Below are 19,770 nucleotides of genomic sequence, written 5' to 3'. Positions count from 1 at the left end.
ACCCTGACCAGGCACCATGGTAACCACCTGCATGAGTGATCTAACAACAGGAGGGCCTGGGAAGGAACTTGGAACCAACAAGCCCTCACCAACCAGAAGAATTTGGAAAAGGTCACCAGTCCATACATCCTACCACCTCCCAGAATCCTCCTGGCTGGAGTCCCTCTTGGCCGAATGATGCCCGCCCCCAGGAAGCACCCTGAGTCAGAATGATCGGCCAGAGACAACCCAGAAACTAACTCCATCAGCATAAAACCCGAGCCTGCGAGCCACAGGCCAGAGCGGTTCTCCTGGGCTCCCTCACCCTCCTGCTCTCCGCCCGGGCGCCCCTTCCCAATAAAGCCTCTTGCTTTGTCAGCACATGTATCTCCTCGGATGGTTCATTTCCGAGTGTTAGACAACAGTCTGCTCTTGGGCCCTGGAAGGGGTCCCCCCACAACATTAGCGCAGGTGTGTCCTGACACCCCCTCCATGACCACTCCTTGCCAGGTGACGGCCAGTGGTGCGGAAAGGCCCTGGGGTTTTCCTAATTGCTTTTCTGAGTGGTTCCTGAGGATGCCTGCCCCCTTCTACCTGCCAGCAGGGCTCAACGTAGCCTGGAGGCCAGAACCCCAAAGTGGTGTCTGTGGGTCTGCGTGAAGAGCTAGAGTCCTGAGAGACTGTGGGCCCGGGGCGTCTTTCCAGACCAGATGCCACTCTGCGCCTTCTAGGGACGTCGGTACAGGTTGGGGGGGCGCTGCCCAGGTAACACACCAGCTCGTAGTCTCAGCAGCTCCTCACAATGAAAGTTCATTGCTTGCGGATACCCTAAACCATGTGCAATTGTGTGTGGTGCCCGGGTGTGCAAAGCATCCATCTACAAGGGATACTTGTGCATTCTGCTCGCATTTCATTGGTCAAAGGAAGTCACGGGGCCACAGCTCACACCAGAGTGAGGACACGCCGGCCTGCCCTGTGCCAGAGGCAGCGAGCCGGAAATACTTGCTGGAGACACTAATGACCAGACACTAGCCAAGTGACCTCTGAGCCCATTTCCTCTTCTGCAAAATGAGGACAATGAGTGTTTGCCTCACAGACCATGAGGAGTGAAAGAGAAAGTGCATTAACACCTTCCACAGGGGTAGCCCTGGGGCAGGTAAAATAAAGTGGAGACGCCCTCCAGGTGGCACCTGGGGAGGCTGAACCTGGGGCATCCGTGCTCTGCAGGGGTCTGGCGTGCCCAGGGGCCCTCCCGCCCTGCAGACACCTACCTGACTCCTGGCCCCTCCACCAACGGAGGCTGGAGATCCTCCCCACCCCCAGCGATGAGGACCGCTTGGGCAGGCAACCGCAGCACACCCCCTGCACCCAGCCTCACACACATTCATCTCCCACTTCCTGTCCATCTTACGACAGGTTGGTTCTCTGTCCAATCAGAGGATGGGGGCTCGTAGAAGGAGAGATGGGAAATGAAGGAAATTCATCTCCATTCTGTGCGGAGCCTTGTGCGGGGTGCTCCGCCCAGGTCACCCCATTTCCAGCTCATGACAGTCCACGATGAGGGAGAGGACTGTCCCCATTCTGGGGCGGGGGGACGGACGATGGGCACAGCTCCCTAACTTGCCTGGGTCACTCAGCCCAAGTGGTCTAGCCGCATCTCTGTGACTCTGGCTTCCGGCTGTCTTCTGTTCCTTTGTGCAGACTCGACTCTTCTGCAAACCATGAGCTCACACTGGCAGTCTGGTGTTCAGCCTGTGGGTCCCACCACGCTGTGGGGGGCACTGCCCCCTCTGGGGTTTCGGGTGCCAGTTCAGCAGCTTGCTGCGTGACCCTGGACTCATCTCTTCACCTCCCTGGGCCTCAGTCTCCTCACCTGAAAAGGGCTCTTGCTGAACTAGATGACCTTAGGGCTGAAGGCTGAGGTTGCCCACACCTGCTCTGTCTTAGAAAGCACTGCAGAGAAGGGATGAAGCTCCTGTGTTTGAGGTTATGTGGTGCATTAAACCCTCATCTACATCTGAAACCAAAAATAGTGTGTGTGTGTGTGTGTGTGATTTTTTTTAATTTGTAATCCACAGCACTTCTCTCTCTTCCTTGCTATTTATAACAAATTCTGGTTTCCTCTATGGCCGAATCTGTCTTTCTCTGTAACAGGGGAAGTCAGGCTGGGCCCTCCCTAAGCGGAGGTCCCCATATCTGTACACTAGTAGGCCATGTCTGGGGTTCACAGCTCCTGTGGGCAGGCAGGACTGGGCTCTGTCTCCAGGTGGGCTCAGGAGGTGCGGTGGGCCCACCACCAGCAGGGTGGGCTAGGGCCTGTTCTCCCAGGAGCCCAGCTGGGCAGGGCGGGGGGCGGGGGCGGGGGGGCGCTGTGGCCGGAGGCCGACCACCCCCACCCCTAGAACTCCAGAGCAAGGCTCACACTTCCTCCCACAGCCAGGGCCTGGTGCTCGCCTAAGGAAGAATCACAGAGCAGACTCAAGGGCAGGCCACCCCTGGGGAGCCTTCTAGGGCCTGTTACTGTCGGGCTGCTATGGAGAGCAGGGTTGGGCAGGAGAGATCTGGGCCAGATGGCTGCCCCCGTCGCTGCCCGAGTCTAGTACTATCACCACAGTAGCGTGGGAGACTCCTGCCACGGACAGGCCCCCAGGGTTCCATCTGCCCAGACGCCCACCACTCCTGTCAGAAGAGATAATGGAGCCCAAGATGTCCAGTGGGGGGTGGGGGTCTTGGATTGGGCCCAGAACTGAGGCTCACACTGCAGTCCAGTGTGTGTATGTGTGCGCACGCATGCATGCACATTGTGCGCATGCATGTGCACGTGTGTGCCTCGTGTGCCTGAGTGTGCACACATGTGTGTGCGTGACTAGTGCACATGTATGCGCCTGTGTGCAGGCACCCGTGCATTGTGTGCATGTGTGAGACTGTGTGCATGCACGTATGTGCACACACATGTGTGCATGTGTGCGGGTGTATGCACACACATGTGCATGTGTGAGTGTATGCACGGGTGTGTGCACACACGTGTGCATGTGTGTGAGTGTATGCACGTATGTGCACATACCTGTGTGCACGCACATGTGTGCACATGTAGGGTGTGTGCACGTGTGGGTGTGTGCGCATATGTGCACATACATGTGCATGTGTGAGTGTGTGCATGTGTGGGGTGTGTGCGTGCATAAGTGTGTGCGTGTGTGTGCATTGTGTGGGTGTATGCACGTGTGTGCATGTGTGTGGGTGTGTGCATGTGGGGGGGTGCGGGGGGAGATGTGCACAGGCAGCTGAGGCAGAGCAGCCCTGGGGGTGGGAAGGAGGGAAGGGAGAAGAGCAGTGGGAGGCGGGGGGGGGGGGGGGGGGGGGGGAGGGGAGAACACACCCAGGGAAGGAGCGGGGCTGAGCTGAGGCTTGGGGGCACGGAGGAATGCCAGCGCCATCCCAGGCTTCCGCCGACCCTCTAACCAGATCTGCCCAGGCTGTAGTTTAAGCTTCCTGACCACCCCTTGGATCCCCATCTGACCTCCTTGCCTCAGACCGGCAGCTCCAGGAGGCAAGATCTGGTCAGCAGGCTGCCCTGCGGCCCCCTGGTGGCCCAGGAGGGAGCCACCCTGAGGTCCTGACCTCTAGAAAGCCCTAGCATCAGACTGGGCGCTTCCTGGATACTCCAGGCTCAGTACGGTGTGCCCTGGAGGGATGGGGGAGGGGAAAGCGCAGGGTTCTGGCGCCGTTTCCCAGCAGTGAAGCAGTGAAGCTATGAGTCAGAAGGTCACCTACTCTCGGAAGTCTGAGGGGACCTCCAGGAGGCAGGAAACCAGAGCCAGCCCCTGGAGAAGCCGACTCTGCTGGTCAGGAGAGCAGCCTCGCAAAATGCAACGTTGCTGTCTGGGGAGCAGAATTCTCGAGCCCGGCTGCCCAGATCATTTCTCTGGGCATCTGTTTGGAGGTGGCCTGGTGAGTCTGGATGCACTTCACAGTCCTGCATCTGTTGCTTATATGCTGGGTGACACTCAGGGCCCCTTTAGCAAAATTGAAACGAATAAAGATCTTCCTGGTGGCTCAGATGGTAAAGAAACTACCTGCAACAGAAGAGACTCGGGTTTGATTCCTGGGTCAGGAAGATCTCCTGAAGGAAGACATGGCACCCTCCAGTACTCTTGACTGGGAAATCCCGTGGACAAAGGAGCCTGGCAGGCCCCAGTCCCTGTGGTCACAGAGTTGGACTTGACTGAGCAACTAACAGTGCTCTGCTACTAAAGCCAGCTCACAGGTGATGAGCGTGACGTGAGGACATGCGTGTAAAGTGCCTTGTTCATGTAGATGGTCCATAAATGTCAGTGTCCTCCCCAGTTCTCATCTTGGTTGGAAGAGCGTGTCCAGGGTCTGACTCCTCAGCACTCTGCTGGTCTCCTGCTCCGGGATGGGGGAAACACTGGCCCCAGAGAGCTCTTCCTCTTGGTTCAAATGCTAGTGAGATGTGCTGGGTCCTGCCAAGCCCTCCCCCACCCCTGCCCCTCCTACCCAAGGACACCCGAGGTGGTGCTGCTGTTTTCCATCAGATTGGGGTAGAGGGTGTTGATTTGCCCTTGAAATCTGCCCTTGAAATTATCTTTTGCTTTTTGGTCTGACCAAACCAAACTGGGATGTGGGCTATGGTGGAGCAGTTATTTTGGTTGGGTGGGGGAGGGGAAGGGAGGAGGATGGCACCAAAGATGCGCCCTCCACCCCTAGCCTGCGCCCTTTTCTAAATCTCTGACGTGGTTTCATCATACGAGGGTGATGCAAGAGGCTGGGAGTCAGACTCCCCTTCTTCCCCTCCCCCAGCATGCGCCTTCCACATCTGGAGCTGCAGCTGGGTCCTCCTCTTGGGCTTGGTCCAGCAGAGGGAGCTGGTTGAAGTGAGGGGAGGGCGGGCAGCTGGTGAGGGGCCCCGTGAATAGGCCCAATGTTGGGAGCTGGCGGGCAGGGAGAAGGGGCTGGTCTCCGAGGCGGGAGAGGGACTGGAAAGGCAAACGTGATTTCTTCTCCACCACCACCCAGTGCTTCAAGGCCTCAGGGATCCCTTGTCTTTTGTACCCAAATGAAGGCAGCTGCCCTCCCCACCTCCTCCCCCTCCCACCTCCTCCCATCTCCCCCCAGCCTCTACCCAGGTGCCTGGAGCTCAGGGCTCCCTTTGTTCCCTGTCTCCCTGGGGCAGCTCAGGCCTCCCACGCCGACCCTCTGCCCCCACAGCCACAATTGGCAGTGTGAGCAGGGATAAGGGGGTGGGGGGCTGGGGGTGGGAGTCATCTGTAGGTCATAAAGGTCACTGGAGCCCTCGTGGTCTCCAAGAACGGAGGAGCCATCTAGGCTAGGAGCCTGGCCAGGAACCAACCCAAAGATGAACTTAAAAACGCTGCAGGGTTGTAGGGACAGGGGATTTTAGTTAGACACTAGCGAGAATCCCCCCTCAGTAAAGGTTGGCAAGTTCACCGGAATAAAAGCAGAAGAGAGGCTTTCCCGGAGCTTTCGGAACACAAACCATCAGGCTCTGTGGGACGCTCTGCAGGGAAGCGCCGGGCCGGGACACCCGGGTGCTTACCCTCGCTTGGCCACTAACTCCTGCGTGACCTTGGTAGTTCCCCTCCCTGCGCCCGGCTTCCGTATTTACGGGCGGGCGGGGGGGGGGGGGTCACACCGAGGCCGAGGGTCTGCGGCTCTGGGGTCGAGGCACCGGTGTGATCAGCTCTTGGGGCTATGTCCCTCCGAAGACCCAAGCAACCTCTCCAGGCCCCCAGCGAGCTTGTGGACCCGGATCATCGAGGGGTCTCTTTAAAGGCTTCCGCGGCGCCCCTGCTGCCGGGTCGGGCCTTCGATTGGCGCAACGGCCTCGGGGGCGGAGATCGGGGCGGGGCCTGGGCGTCAGGGGCGGGGCCTCCGCCGGGCCGGCCCCCGCCCCCTTTGTTCGCTCGGCGGCAGGAGGCTCGGCGCGGCCCGAGGTGCGCGCGCGGGAGCCGCGCGGTGGGGAGACCGTCGCTCCCCGGCTGTCCACTGGCCCAGCGTCGCCGCCCGATGGCGCGAGGGGGCGCGCGGGCCCGGCCCCGGGGGCCCTCAGCCGGCCGCGGGTGAGCCCTCCGCGGGCCGCCCGCGAGCATGTCACCTCCAGGAGCTGCAGCTCCCGCCCGCAGCGCCCGCGCCCCCGCCCTCTGCAGCCGCGGCCGCCGCCGTCGCCCCGGGCATCGGCCCCCAGGCCCCCGACCCTGATCGACGCGGGCCCCGGCACTGCAGTGCCATGGCCGGCCAGGGGGACTGCTGCGTCAAGGTGGCCGTCAGGTAGGACGGGTGGCCGGGGCGCGTGCGCGGAGGGCTCGGCTTTGTCTTGCGTGGGCGCGGGGCGGGGGTTCGGGGGTCCAGGGACCGCCGCTCCACCGGCAGTCCGCGCCCGCGGAAGGCCAGCCGGCCGCGCTGGAGGGCGCCGCGCGCTGGCCGGGCCCCCGGGGGAGCGGCGTCCCCGCGGGCGACAGGAGGGGCTTTGTTTGGGTGGTGATTCCGGGCCCCTCTCGGGAGCCCTTAATGATCAGAAAATCGAATAAACAAGGAAATCCGGTATTTCACACCCAGCTCGGGCCCAGGCGGGAGCGTCTGTGTGTTTCCTCTTTGCCCCCCCACGGGCTGCAGTCTCACGCGGGGACACTGGGTGGGGGACATTTCCCCGCATCCACCCAGCCCGCTGATCCTGCGCTCTCCGCACTGCCGGGAAGGCAGCACGCCGCCCCGGCCGGCTCCGCAGACAAAGATCGTGGAAGGGCTGGGATGGGGCCTTGGCCGGTAGGGAGGCGGAGGCTCTGGAGAGATCCCTGCCGGCCCTGCCCCTAGAGCGGCTGGGCTGGGGACGGAGGAGGGGTGTCAGGGGTTCTCCTCTCAGAGGGCAGGCCGCCGTGACCCTGATGCCCCATCCTCAGGCCCTCAGACAGAATTGAGCAGGGGGGAGGGCCACGTGGACCTGCCTGGGACTTTGAGGGACATCCTGGCGGAAGCGAGGTGGGCAGAGAACAGGGCATGGTGGAGGTGTGTTCTTTGTGTTGGGTGGGGGCGCTCCGTACCATGTCACCCTCCTTGTTCTTGATTTGGGTTTAGTTCTTTGAGACACTCTGTTGGTGGGAGAGTGCCAGCCTGAGACCCGTCACCAACACGGGGAGGGTGGAGAGCATCACCCAGCCCTGCGTGATGAGGGTGCGAGCCTGAGTCTGGGTCTAGGGTGGGTCTGAGAAAGGTCTCTGACTTCCCTGGGTTGTAGGTGACCCAGATTCCAGAATTCCAGGGCAGTCACTCTGAGATGACTGTACCCACCCCCCAGCCCCAGCCACCTGGCTATCCCTCTGCAGTGGAGAGGGCCAGGGGACCGCTGATCACAGTCTGGAGTGGAGGGAGGGAGACCAGCGTGCCCTCCCCCTGGACCGCTGGCTGCTCTCGGAGCATCACTGGCACAGACTTCCTGGCCCTGGACAGCCCGAGACAAAGAGGAGCCCCAAAGATGCCTGGTGGGCTGGCAGGGCGGGGCTCTTGGCAGCAGGATCCTATGGGGGGGTGAGGGTGAGGGCCAGGGGTATGGTGGGGGGGGGAGTGGCAATGTCAATAAGACAGCTGCAGCGGAGTGGGAGTCTGGGCGCGTCGTGAAAGGAAACTGGACCAGGGCTGGGAAGGAGGCAGCTTTCCTTTGGACTCAATCTCACCCAAAAGAGCCAAACCGAGCCCCTGGCCCCACCTCGTCAGGGCCCCCAGGCTAGACCAGGGGTGCGGAGGTGTGGCCAAGCCCGTGGCCTTGGCACCCGTTCGGCTGGGGAAGACCTGGTATTCTCTCCCCACCGCTGCCAGTGGCAGGAGCTTCCCGGGACCCTTCCCACCCGGAGCATCTTCCAGCCCATGCTCCCCTCCTGTGACCGGCATCGTCTCTGCCTCCACTGAGACTGCCTGCTGGGGTCTGGGTGTCCCCGCTCCTTGCCTCTGCCACTGGCCTGGAGGGAGGGTGGGGTTGGAACACCTCCAGAGCCAGACCTTCAGGGCCCCCTGGACGGGGAGGGGCCCCCTGGACGGGGAGGAGCCCCCTGGAGGAGGAGGGCCCACCCACTCCTCCTCTCCCACCCCAGCCCCAGCGCACACGCCAGACCTCAGTGGGCAGCTGGCCGCGGAGGGCAGACAATGCCTGGACAGAGCCCAGCTTATAATCAGAGAGCTGAGGACGGGACTGGACTGGGACTGAGGCTGGAGGGGGAGCAGGTGGCACCACTGGGGGGCTGCAGGGAGAGTTCTCCATTCTTTGGGGTCTCCTTCAACCCCCCAAGCCCACCCTCAGAAATCTCTGGTCCCACTTGATGGACTGGGTGGCAGGCTGGAGCAGTTGTAGACCATTGCTGGGATGAGCCAAGGATCTGGAACTGCCAGGGGCCTAGCCTGGTTGCCCTTTCTTATATCTAACTGTGTCCCCGTGAGAATGACTTATGGCAAGTCCAGGGTCCAACTCTTGAGACAGGGAGGCCAGGAATGGGGCAGACATGGTCTGACATGTGTGCATGCGCGTGTGTCTGTGTGTGTAAGGGCCCAGGGGCCACTAGATTAGGTAAGAAGTGCCAGGCCTGGGGCTCTTGGCATGGTAATCTCCAGATAAGGATCAAAGCTGGCTTGTCTGCAGAGCTGCAGGGAAGGCCATGGAAGGGTCAGACCATAGGGGGCAGCTTTCAGGACCCGCAGCTGTGGGTGAAGGGAGAAGGTCTAGATGTGAGCAGAACCCCAACCCCTGCCCCCAGCCCTGGGCCACCCTGGGAGCCGGCCCTCTGCCCCTGCGCTCTGCCCCGAGACTCCTGGTCCAGCCCTTCCAGCATGCCCTGTGATCCATTTATCCTTTAATCCCCTTGTCCGATAAGGACTCTCTCAGCTCTGAGGCTGGTTAAGGCCAGTCTCTACCTGGGAGGGGGGTGATGGGGAGCGCAGACCTGCTCCAGGTTGCAGAAATGCAGGCCTAACTAGTGGGGGGAGAAGGGGAAGGGGCGGCTATTAAGAAATGCTGGTTGGCAAAGCTGAGATTGGGGAAGGAAGCCGAGTCACGGGGTGCATTTATTTAAGACCCTTTTAAGCCCCCAGGTCTGAGCCCCCAGCACGAGGGGAGGCCTAACCACCCTCTTCTCCTTGCCTGCTTTCCTTAAGCTTCGGTCCTTAGTCTGCTGGGGCGGGGCCGGGAGCTCCGTGGGTTCCCTGGGCATCCATCCCTAGACACTGCAGGGTCAAACCTGAGCTGGAAAGGGGCTGGGGAGCAGCAGCCAGGCGCCCAGGGACAGTCCGAGGGCAGCCCTGCCCTGTCCTCGGGTCCTCTAGCTGCAGTTACTCCCCTGGTTCCAGGCTCCGCTGAAGTCTTAGTGTGTCTAAAATTTTGAATCAAGAGAAATTGGTGGTTTGGGACAAAGATAAGACAGAAAAAACTTAGTGGGGGTGGGGAGGCGGTGTCTTCAGCATCTCCCCCCCCCCGCCCCCCTCCCCCGACAGAGTCCGAGGCCGGCCAGGACCAACTGGTGCCCGCTTGGCGCCTGCTGTCCGGTTCCCAGACCTGGGAGAGGGCCCAGGCAGGGCCTCCCGGGGGTGGTGGAGACCCGAGAGTCTTGGTGGCGGTCTCGTGCAGCAGAAATAGGGCTTATGTCATCACCAGGAAGTGCAGTGTAGTAACCGCAGGCCCCGGAAGCGTGCCCCCCACCCTCTGCCCTAGCCAGCTCGCCTGATTGGCTGTCAGCTTTTGAAGACCGCGCTGGGGTTGGGGGGGGCAGGGGCTGAGGAAGTGACAGAAGTGACATGTGCCTGGCACCCTCCTTCCCTCAGCTCCGGGGACAGAGGGCCGGGCTGGGGCCCCGCTTCTGTTTCTCCTTCTGGGCCTCAGTTTTCCCTCCCTGTACAATGGGATCAGCGGTCTGTTCTGGCATGTCCTTTTGTGAGGAGCAGTGGTCTGGGTGCAGCGGAAGGTGGACAGTCCTTAAAGGCTGACTCTGGAGGAGCTGAGCGTGAAGAAAATGTGAACACAAATAAGCACTTGCTGAATGCGTACCTAGGAGGTGTCTTGCTGGGTTAAGCCTCAGTGACTGTTAGGTAAAAACAATTCACCCGGAGCCCTGGGACTGGTGGCCGACGGACTGCAGGCAGCAGGCGGCGATGGAAGCACTGGGCTGGGGGGCCTGGGCGCGGTCACTTCCTGCGCACTCGCTGGGTGCCAGGCATCACGCCTTCTCGTCCCACACAGGCCCTCGGGAGCCAGGTGCCACCCCACCATGGAGACGGGCTCAGGCTCACCGCGGTGAACAAAGGCCTCTGACTGTGCGCCCAGGGCAGCCTTGCTCCCGACACCCTGCTCCACGCAGCCTGCTCGGGCCGCTAACTGCCTCCGTTTGCTCTGATGCTGCGGGCAGTCACGGCTGTGACTGTGAATGTGGGAGGGCATGCGGGGAGGCGCTCAGGGCTGGGCACAAGCCGCCTGTCTCCACGTGCTCCTGGATGTGGGGCTCCCTCCCCGCCCCCACTGGTGGGAGCCGCCCTCATGCCTTTCCTGAGCTCCACGCAGCCGCCTCTGGAGCCTGCTTTCCTGCCCGAGGGCCGCCTCGCTGCCCTGCAGGGCAGCTCCCCGACAGCCACGTCCCCGCCCGCCTCCTCGCGGGCCCCCTCCACCTTGGGCTCCTTGCTTGCTTGTTTCACCCCCTAGACAAGCAGCCCCCAGGAGCAATGGGGGCCCTGAGAGGCTGTGGGCTGGGGAGGGGAGGCGCCCTCCCTGCTGGAGCGGGGACCGCGCAGGGTTGGCGGCCTGGGCCCGGGGGCTGCTCCTCTGCCTGGGGGTGGGCGGTGGAGCTTGGACGGGTCTGTGGGGCCCGCGGCAGGTGTCCCGTCCCCAGCAGCACCGCCGCCCCACCCTCGCTGCTCTGGGTGTGGAAGGGATGCAGGGCCGTGGTTCACCATTGCCGGACCCCCGCACGCCCGAGCCCCTGTCCCTCCGCCATGGGGGGTGGAAGCCCCCTGTTACCGGGCTCGAGCCGGGCAGGGCCCCTGGGGACCGGGGTCGGGGGCTGGTGGGAGCGCAGGCCTACGCCTGTTGCTGTGCATTCCCAAGCAGGCGAGCGTCCCCAGGGCCCAGTCCCTGCCGAGCGGCCCCCCAGACCCGGATGCCAGCACAGCTCCGGGCTCTGTAGCGTCTCCCGGGAGGTCATGGGAAACCCCTGCCAGATGCCCCAGGACGGGGTGGGGGTGGGGCAGGCCAGCCGGCAAGGCTGGGGCGCAGCTGCGCGGGCTTCCCTGGGCTGGGGACGCCCCCTCCCAGGCCCCACAGCTGGGCCTGCAGGGTGGACCGCAGAGGGGGGAGCGGGCAGCTCAGGACAGGGGTTGCCCCCCCCCCCCCGCCCCGCTCCTCGCACCCGCGTTCCAGCTTCTCCCCCGCCCCGCCTCCTCCCCCAGGCAGGCCTCCTTCAGCCTTTCTGGGGGAGCGGGCCCAGCTGAGACCCTGAGGCCTTGGGGTTGTGCATTAGATGCCTCACGCCCTCCCCCACTGGACAGCCTGCCCGGGAATTCCGCAGAAGTCAGTGGCCAGGACCCAGGGATGAGCTGAGAAAGTGAGAGGTGACGGACATCCCCAGGAGCTACAGGGTCAGAGTCCTGAACCCCAGGCTTCCTGTGGGTCCCCTTGAGTGTCTGCGGCCCTCCCTGGGCCCCTGGGAATGTGTGCAGGGGCAGAAATCAGGCAGAGGGGGCTGTGGACCCCTTTCCCCAGGCCTGGCCTCGTAAACCCATGTCCTTTGACCCCACCGTACAAAGCCTTCTTGTTTGGGGGTGCAGGCCAGTGTTTTCCCTGAGGCAGCCTCAGGAGGACTGGGCTGGGGGAGGGCCTGGGAAGTCACAGGGCTCCGCACGCCACAGCTCTGCAGCTGAGAGGGGCAGCACCCCACACTGGACCTGCCACCCTGCTTCAGGGCGGACTGCCCCTCGCATCCCCCTGCAGGACACGCTAAGTCAGCTGAAGCCCCAGGGTGTCTGGGAGCCAGACTCCCCTGAGACAGCAGGGATGTCAATTCCAGCCGACTTCCTGGAGCTGGCAGGCTGCCCGGGAGGGGGTGGGGGAGGAGGAGAGGATGCCCGCGAACGAACGTGGGTGCAGACCTCCTCCCTCTGCCTCGGAGGCAGGCACCATGCTCTTGCGAGGAAGCAGCCTCCTGGGTCCCTGGCCCCCACTTCCCCTGCCCCAGCCTCGGCTATCTTCACTGTGAATGTGAAAATGCTCCCCTAGCAGACGGCTCTGGCCCTCTGGCAGCTGTCGGCAGGATCATCTTTCCCCGGCCCACCTCTCTCTGGGCTGGGGCTGCTTAGAGGATGCGGCAGGCCAGGCCACAGCCAGGCTGGGTTTGGATTTCAGCTCCAGCATTAGGAGAGTGTGACTTCAGGCTTGTTCAGATTCTCCCTTATGAGCCTCAGGAAGGAGACAGTCCTTACACACGACGTGTGTTCCTGCATGTAAAGGAGCTCCATGCATCGGCTCTCAAAAGATACTGGGTCCGGTCCTGACAGGCGGCTCAGGCGGCGTCAGTGACCATGACTCCAGGGGAGGAGGACTGCAGACCCCCGTTCCCTTCCGAGGGCTCTGCAGCCTCTGCAGGCAGGAGGCTCTCGCTGCTAGCCAGTCTGAATCCCTCGCGCTGTGGCTCAGTTCCCCTCTGGTCCAGCTCCTTCAGTGATGGGGCCAAGCTGGCCCCTGGCCGGTCAGGGCACGGCTGAGTGCCTCGCTGTGCCAGGGAGACAGGGGGTCCTGCAGCTCCTCTGTGTCCCCCACCACAGACACATACGCCTCCACATCGGAGGTCGCGAGAGCCCAGTGCCAGACAGAGCCAGGCGTGGCGTGAGGAGCGGGTCACGGGATCTGGGCAGCCCTCCCCGGGACGGGGTGCTGGGCGTTCTCACTTCTCCAGGCACCCCTGGGCTGTCCCAGTCCCCCAGGCTCCTATTCAGGGTTCCAGAAAGACGTTAGGGTGTCCGGGAGGGACTTACACCCCTGGGCTGTTTCTGAAGGGACTGGTTACAAGGTGGTCTTGGGGGGCTGCGGTTCTTCTCAAAGCCCTGGACGTGGGGCCTGCAGGGTGTCTTGCAGCCTGGAAGACCCTGGAGTGATATGACTCACCTGCCGGCTGGCTCTTCCGGGTCCTCCTCCCGCTCTGACCCTTCAGTCCCGTGGCCAGGAAAGATGGGCTTCCTAGAAGACCTAGTCACTGATTAGCTCTGTGACCTGGAGCTGAGTTTATTTCTCTCTGAGCCCTCATCTGTAAATTGTGGGGGAACCTCCACCTTAGAATGTGTGCAAAGTGTGGTAAGAATCTCCCCCTTAGAACACGTGGTAAGTGTGGTAGGAGTCCCGCTGAGAGTGTGTGCAAAGTGTGGCAGGAATCCACCTTAGAATGTGTGCAAAGTGTGGTAGGAACCACCCCTTAGAATGTGTGCAAAACATGGTAGGTGCTCCCTTGAGAATGTGTGCAAAATGTGGTGGGAATCCCTTGCTTAGAATGTGTGCAAAGTGTGGTAGGAACGCCCTTAGAACGTGTGCAGAGTGTGGTAGGTACAATGACCAGTGACCAGCAGAGGCGTGTTGCTCCTTAAGTGCAGGGTTATTTACTCCTGAGGAATTGAGTCTATAGGGTTCCAGGTACCAGCAAAAAGGGATGTCAGGAATCACAGACCACGCCCCACAAACATAAGAATTTTCTGGGACTTTGGAGCAGTTCTTAGTTATTTTAATATCACAGCCTGATCCTGGCATGGGGTCGCAAGAGTGGGACACGACCTAGCAACTAAACCACGACCTCTTGGAGAAAAGAAAGACTTCTTCAAGTGGAAAGAACCTGGGGGCCACACCCCCGGGAGCCTGGGATAAAGATGCGGGGGCGGTCGGTTAGGGACCGACGGAGGGGCTGGAGCCGGCTCACCGGGAGGACTGGGGTTCACCTGGGGCGGAGCCACACCCACGCGCCCTGCCCCAGCGCCCGGCGGGGCGGAGCCCTGCGGGGTGGTTGGCGGCTTTGTGCGGCGTCACCGAAGCCGGTCGGGAGGGGGCCGCCGCTGGCCAGGCTTTGGGGGAGGTCCCTCCCGCCTTGGCAGTCAGCATCCCCGGGCCTGCCTCTTCGCTGGCTCCGCCGTCCTCTGCTTCCGCCCTGTCCTGGCTCCCGAAGAGCCGGGGAAGTGCTGAGCTCAGCGCTTCCTGCAGCCCCGGGCTCGGGCTTGCCGCCTTTGTGCCCCGCCTGGGGGAACACGAGCCGGTGTGGGGTGCGGCCCGGGCGCCCGCAGCCCTCCGCCGCGAGTGTACAGACGGCTGTTAGAATCCCCAGCCCCGGGGACCCCCGGCGCCGCTAGGCAGTGCGCGGAGGCAGCCGCGCGGGTCCCGGGCTGGACCCCTCTGCTGGAGAGTCCGGGCCTTTTCTGAGCCCCTCCCCGCCCTCTGCGGGTTGCCAAGTGGCAGATAGTCCGGGCTATGTTCTGGGAGGTTCCAGGCCTTTCTCAGTGGGGCCCTGCGCCGCCCTTCCCATGCAGGGCCAGGAGAAAGGATGGAGGGGTTGGGGGAGGGCCCAGGGGAGGCTTCCGGGACTGGGGGGGATCTTCTGCTCAGAAATGACCCCCGCCGTTTGGGTTTGACGAAAATAGGCAGCACAGTTTGCCAGTTTGTTTTCCAAATAGTGCAGTAAATCATAATTTATCTTGATCACTGAGTTTTTTCATTCCCCCTTAAATTTTGCATCTGAGGCGCGAACGCCTCACTCGCCTCACCCTTGCTCCTGGTTGGGCCCACAGCGCCCTGCACCCCTGGTTCCCTTGGAAGACCCTGGAGCCTGGTTCCCACCCCTGCCCACCCCCCCTGCGTCCCGAGGGAGGAACGGCGCTGGCAGGGGTGCCATCCTGCTGCCCTGTGTAGCTGGAGCTGTCTCCTTCCCTCATCTGGGGCTCCAGGGCCACTGCAGAAGTGACCTCGCCCTGGGTGGGGCCAGGCTGGTCAGGAGCTGCCGCAGGCGAGGGCTGCAAAGTTCCTAGAAAGCTGAAGCTGGGAAGAGAGGGCCGGGTGATGCAGGGAAGCAGGGCTGGCTGACCCGCTGGGTGGGGCAGGCACTTGCCAAGGGCCCGTCTTTATCTCCTGGACACGGCCTGGGTTCAGACTCTCCGCCGGGCGGGGTGTGGGAGGAAGGAGCCACAAGGTGACTGTGTCCGCTGGACTGGGGGCCCCCGAAAGCCCAGCACTCGGGTCCACCCTGCCCCACCCAGCTGCCTCCTGCTCCCTCGGTGGTGATGGCAGGGAGCTTATACGTCCGTCTAGGTGCTGAGTGTCCCAGGCAGCTGGAGAAGTGGAGAAGCCTCAGGCTTCGGACTCCCGGCTTGCCTGTACTGACTGGGACTCAGCGGCTTCACGCCTTAGCTTCCCTCTCTGGACAGTGGGTTGAAGTCGCCAGCGCATCACCTCCCTTAAGTGAGATGGTCTGAGGCAGGTGCCCCGCCCAGCACCAGCGCATGAAAGCATGCATGCTTCGTCCCACGAAGCTGCCACGTCCAGTTACTTGTTCACGGCTCGTTCCTAGGATGAACACTCCCCCATGCCCCGTCCGGGTCGGTGGCCTTGGGAATTAGTGACTCATCCTGGGCCGGTGTTCCCTGGATCCCAGCTGGTACCCCATTCTCTGGATGGGAGCACTCACCCATCCGCACCTGCCAAGGACATTGGTGCCTAGAATGGGCCAGCGTGGGGCTGGCTGGCTCTCTGACCCCAGAGGACCCCGCACCAAAATGTGCTGGACCGGGGAAGGTCCCAGGGTGAGTGCCTGCTGACCTTGCAATGCCTGGACCCTCACACCCTGGAGCCCTCACCTCTACGCCCTGACTCCTGATGTCCTTCCAGCTGCCCTCTTGGGCTGGGGGCCTGGTGGGCAGAGCAGAAGCTGGCCTCTTGTTGATGGGCTCCGCCAGGCAGGGCAACAGCTCCCCCTCCGCGGCTCCTCCTGTCTCCAGGGACCCTGATTCGATTTCCTCCAATCACCAACATTGCCATCTGCCTGTGGTAATTAAATGGTATTTGAACCGGATCCAGAAATCCCATCGCAAGCAGCCCATGTGGCAGGGAGCTGGCGCTGGCCAACGAAACTGCAGGGGCCTCAGAGGTGGCCGGGTCCCCCTGGGAGCCCCGGACACCCTGGGCCCCCAGGCCTGAGCTCCCAGTGCCCTCTGAGCTAGCTGTCTGCTCTCCCCTGGGCACACTGGGCCCTGCCCCTCAGCTGCACAAAACACAGGAACGGGGGTGGGGGGGGTGGAGCCCGCCCTGCCCAGGCTTGGACCCCGCCGCCCCTGGTGCCCTTCCTGCCCACCCTCGGACCCCACCACCCCTGGCCGGCACCGTCTGTTTCCTTGTCCGCCACAGGGACCGAAGTGTCCCGCTCGGGCGTGGTTGTGTCAGCCACGGCCACCAGCGGTCCAGGTGGGAGTGCCACGGCCCGGGCGTCTTACTGGCGGGTCCAGTGTCTGGTCTGTAGGTCCAGAAAGGATGGGTGGGGTTCCCAGCGCCCCTCCCAGCCAGAAGTTGGCCTGGGGAGACGGGAGCTGAGCTCTCACTTCAGCCTGGCCCGCAGCGGCAGGGAGCGGGGTGGTCATCTCCATGGGTGTCCGGCCCCTGCAGCCTCGGTGGTGTGAGGACCAGTCCTGGAGAAAGGCCAGGTCACCACCCCGCCCCCATCCTCTTATCCCCCCTCACAGCTGAACGCAGGCCGCATGCCCTGGGGCTTCTCACCGGGCCCTGAGGGGGCTCAGGGCTGGGCAGCCTGAGGCGGAGACAGGATGGCCCTTGGGGGCCAGCTCTGCGGGGAGGCGCCCCGGGCTGGCCCTCACATGCTTTCTTCTCTCCGTAAATGTTGGCTTAGGGTGGGGGTTGCTGACAAGTAGCTCATTGTGAGAGTCTGGCTGAGGGGCTGGCTGTGTGAGCCCACGAGCACCCCCCGCCCGGAGATTCAGGCATCAGGAGGTGCTCTCTGCCAATCCACGCACATGCTCACTGACTCTCTCTCGGTTGCCATGGGGACCTCCTCCAGCAGTGGCTGCTTGCAAGAGGGGCAGGGGCAGGGGCTGGTAACGGCCCTGCCCACTGTCCACGCTGCGCCCCACTTCGCCCTGGGGCCCCTTCTCTTCCTCTCTGCTGGGGAGCCCCCAGGGCCTGGGATGGAGGCCCCTCCTGTGGTGGACGCCCCTGCTGGGGGTCCCTGCCCTTCTCTGACTTTTGCCTCCACCCACCCTGCAGGGTCCTGCCTGGTCCGGCCCTCTTGGCTCCAAGAAAGGAACCAGAGCTTGTGCCTGAGACTGATCCCCTGGCATCAGGGGCGGGCCTTCCGGAGCTGGGGGTACCCCCTGCAGCCCCCGCAGAGCTGGGCAGAGGCACTGGTCTCCTCCGGAACGTAGCCGCCACCGCCCCCTACTCCCCCCACCCCGCCCCCCTCCCGCCGACCCCAGGGAGCAGCCAGGCCTGGCCCTTCCTTCCCTCGCTGTCATTGGACTTTGCCTCCAGGAGGGGCCAGCTGTCTTCACCCCACCCCCGTCTCTACGGACCTGGACTCTGGGACTCCTTGACCAGTCAGGAGCGAGTGTTTTGATGTCAGTCAGACCTGTCATGTTCTGTTCTTGCTCAATCTTGGGAAAGTCAAACTCTCCCAGCCTCTGTTTTCTCAGTAAAAATCCAGCAAATAATACATACCTCACAGGTTTATGGTGAAGAATACGTGAATTCGTGTTAGGTAAAATACCTTTAACGTAGATTCAATACCCAGGGTGCTTATGAAACGTTAGCAGCTGCTGGACTTCCTTGATGGTCCAGTGTTAGGACTCCACCTGCCAATGCGGGGACATGTTTCAATCCCTGCTCCGGCGAGATTCCACATGCCATGGGGCAGCTGAGCCCGTGCGTCACAGCTATGGTGCCCTCGGGCCCCAACTTCTGAGCCCATGGGCTGCAATCCTGAAGCCCCATGCCTAGAGCCCATGCTCCGCCACAAGAGAAGCCCCTGCAGTGAGAAGCCCGCGCTCCGCATCTAGGAAAAGCCCATGTGCAGCCACGAAGACCCAGTGCAGCCAGAATGCATACTTACATAAATAAGAGCGCCAGCAGCTGCTGCTGTGAGCGGTGTGGACATTATCATCACTTATCGTCAGGGAGGCCCCACACAGCCGCCCCCGTGCTGTGCTTCCTTCCCTCTCCCACTCCTGGGAGAGGAGGGGCCTGGGGGCAGACGCTGGCCAGCCGGCCGGGCAGCAGGGTGGCTGCATTCCCACCCTCCAGCCCGTCTGACCCAGGACTCCCTCCCGCCCCCCACTCCCCGCCCCGGGCAGGATCCGGCCCCAGCTGTCGAAAGAGAAGATTGAGGGCTGTCACATCTGCACGTCGGTCACCCCCGGGGAGCCGCAGGTCCTCCTGGGGAAGGACAAGGCCTTCACCTATGACTTTGTCTTCGACTTGGACACCTGGCAGGAGCAGATCTACTCCACCTGCGTCAGCAAGCTCGTGGAGGGCTGCTTCGAGGGCTACAATGCCACCGTGCTGGCCTACGGGCAGGTGAGCGCCTTCTCCGCCTGCGGTCCCTCTGGCCCGGCCCCGTCTGAGGGCGGAGAGCTGCCCGCGGGGCAGCTGGGACGCAGCCGGGGTCTCGTCCGTGGTCCGGGGGGTGCTGGGGCCTGCTGGCTGAGACTTGGGATCTGGCGGAGAGGACAGGCTGGGAGGGTCCTGGGCTCGCCGCCCCGCCTCCCAGAGTGCTGGGTAACGCCCTTCTAACTTTGCCGACACAGACGGGGGCCGGGAAGACATACACGATGGGCACCGGCTTCGACGTGGCCACGGCGGAGGAGGAGCAGGGCATCATCCCGCGGGCCATCGCGCACCTCTTCGGGGGCATCGCGGAGCGCAAGCGGCGGGCTCAGGAGCAGGGCGTGGCCGGGCCCGAGTTCAAAGTCAGCGCCCAGTTCCTGGAGGTCCGTGGCCTTGCGGATAGGTGGGGGTGGGGGGGGGGCAGCAGATGGCGCCGCGGAGGCGTTGCAGGTATGAGGTCCCCGCTGCGGGGGAGGGCCCCTTGCTCTGCGGTGCTGGCGGTCCGCCCGCGGGACCCTGAAGGGGCTCCCTGCCCCCGACGGAGCTCGAGTCAGGGAGGACCTGTGCGCTCCCCGCAAACACGGACGGGTCACAGCTCTGCCGCCTGGTGGGAGCGGTGGCGCCCAATCCTGGGGGCCCTAGGTTGGCCTGGCTCGTGGTGAGGACTCGGGCTCTCATCCCTTCTGGCCTCCGCTGGGCCCTCCCTTCCCTTTCCGGCTGAGGTCCTTCCTGACCCTCCCGGTCTTCTCTGACCCCAGGGCAGGAGGGTCCTCCAGAGGGGGCCTTTCTGGCCTCTGCCCCGCCCCTCTCTGGGAGGGGGTCATGGTGCTGAGCCCCGGGGAGGCAGCTGAGGGCTCTGGGTCCGAGGAGGGGACGCCCGGCCCGCCCAGAGGCCTCTCAGAAGTGGCCCAGGAGGGCCGTGGGCTCAGTGCCTCCCACGAGGCCGGGCGTGGCGAGGCTCCTGCTCTCGGCCTCCTGGCGCAGGCGGCGTCAGTCCCAGGGGTCCCGGCCCTGCGGGGCCGCCGGGTGTGGGGTCACCCTGGGCTCTGACCGTGTCCAGGGTGTCCTCGGAGGGAAGGGTGTGGCCCCAGCCTTCTCCGGGTCTCCCTGTCCACCTCTGCCTCCCCAGCACTGCACCCTCCTGGGCACATGTGCAC

The 19,770-nt window shown here is 63.3% G+C and overlaps 1 protein-coding gene across 4 annotated transcripts in view; it reads left to right on the top strand.

Moving 5' to 3' along the window:
* The first annotated feature begins 6,034 nt into the window (after window positions 1-6,034).
* Window positions 6,035-19,770, top strand: part of KIF21B (kinesin family member 21B) — a 43,358-nt gene continuing 29,622 nt past the window's right edge. For all 4 annotated transcript variants that reach the window (XM_061161114.1, XM_061161116.1, XM_061161115.1 and 1 more), the window contains exons 1-3: window positions 6,035-6,285; window positions 18,361-18,583; window positions 18,814-18,996. In XM_061161114.1, coding sequence (XP_061017097.1) covers window positions 6,245-6,285; window positions 18,361-18,583; window positions 18,814-18,996 — 447 coding nt within the window. In that variant the 5' untranslated portion in view covers window positions 6,035-6,244. The remainder of the gene's footprint in view (window positions 6,286-18,360; window positions 18,584-18,813; window positions 18,997-19,770) is intronic.

This window comes from Dama dama, chromosome 14 (assembly GCF_033118175.1).
Source record: "Dama dama isolate Ldn47 chromosome 14, ASM3311817v1, whole genome shotgun sequence".
NCBI classification, from domain to species: Eukaryota; Metazoa; Chordata; class Mammalia; order Artiodactyla; family Cervidae; genus Dama; species Dama dama.
Note: the sequence above shows the minus strand (reverse complement) of the source record. Positions and strands in the feature narration are given on the sequence as shown.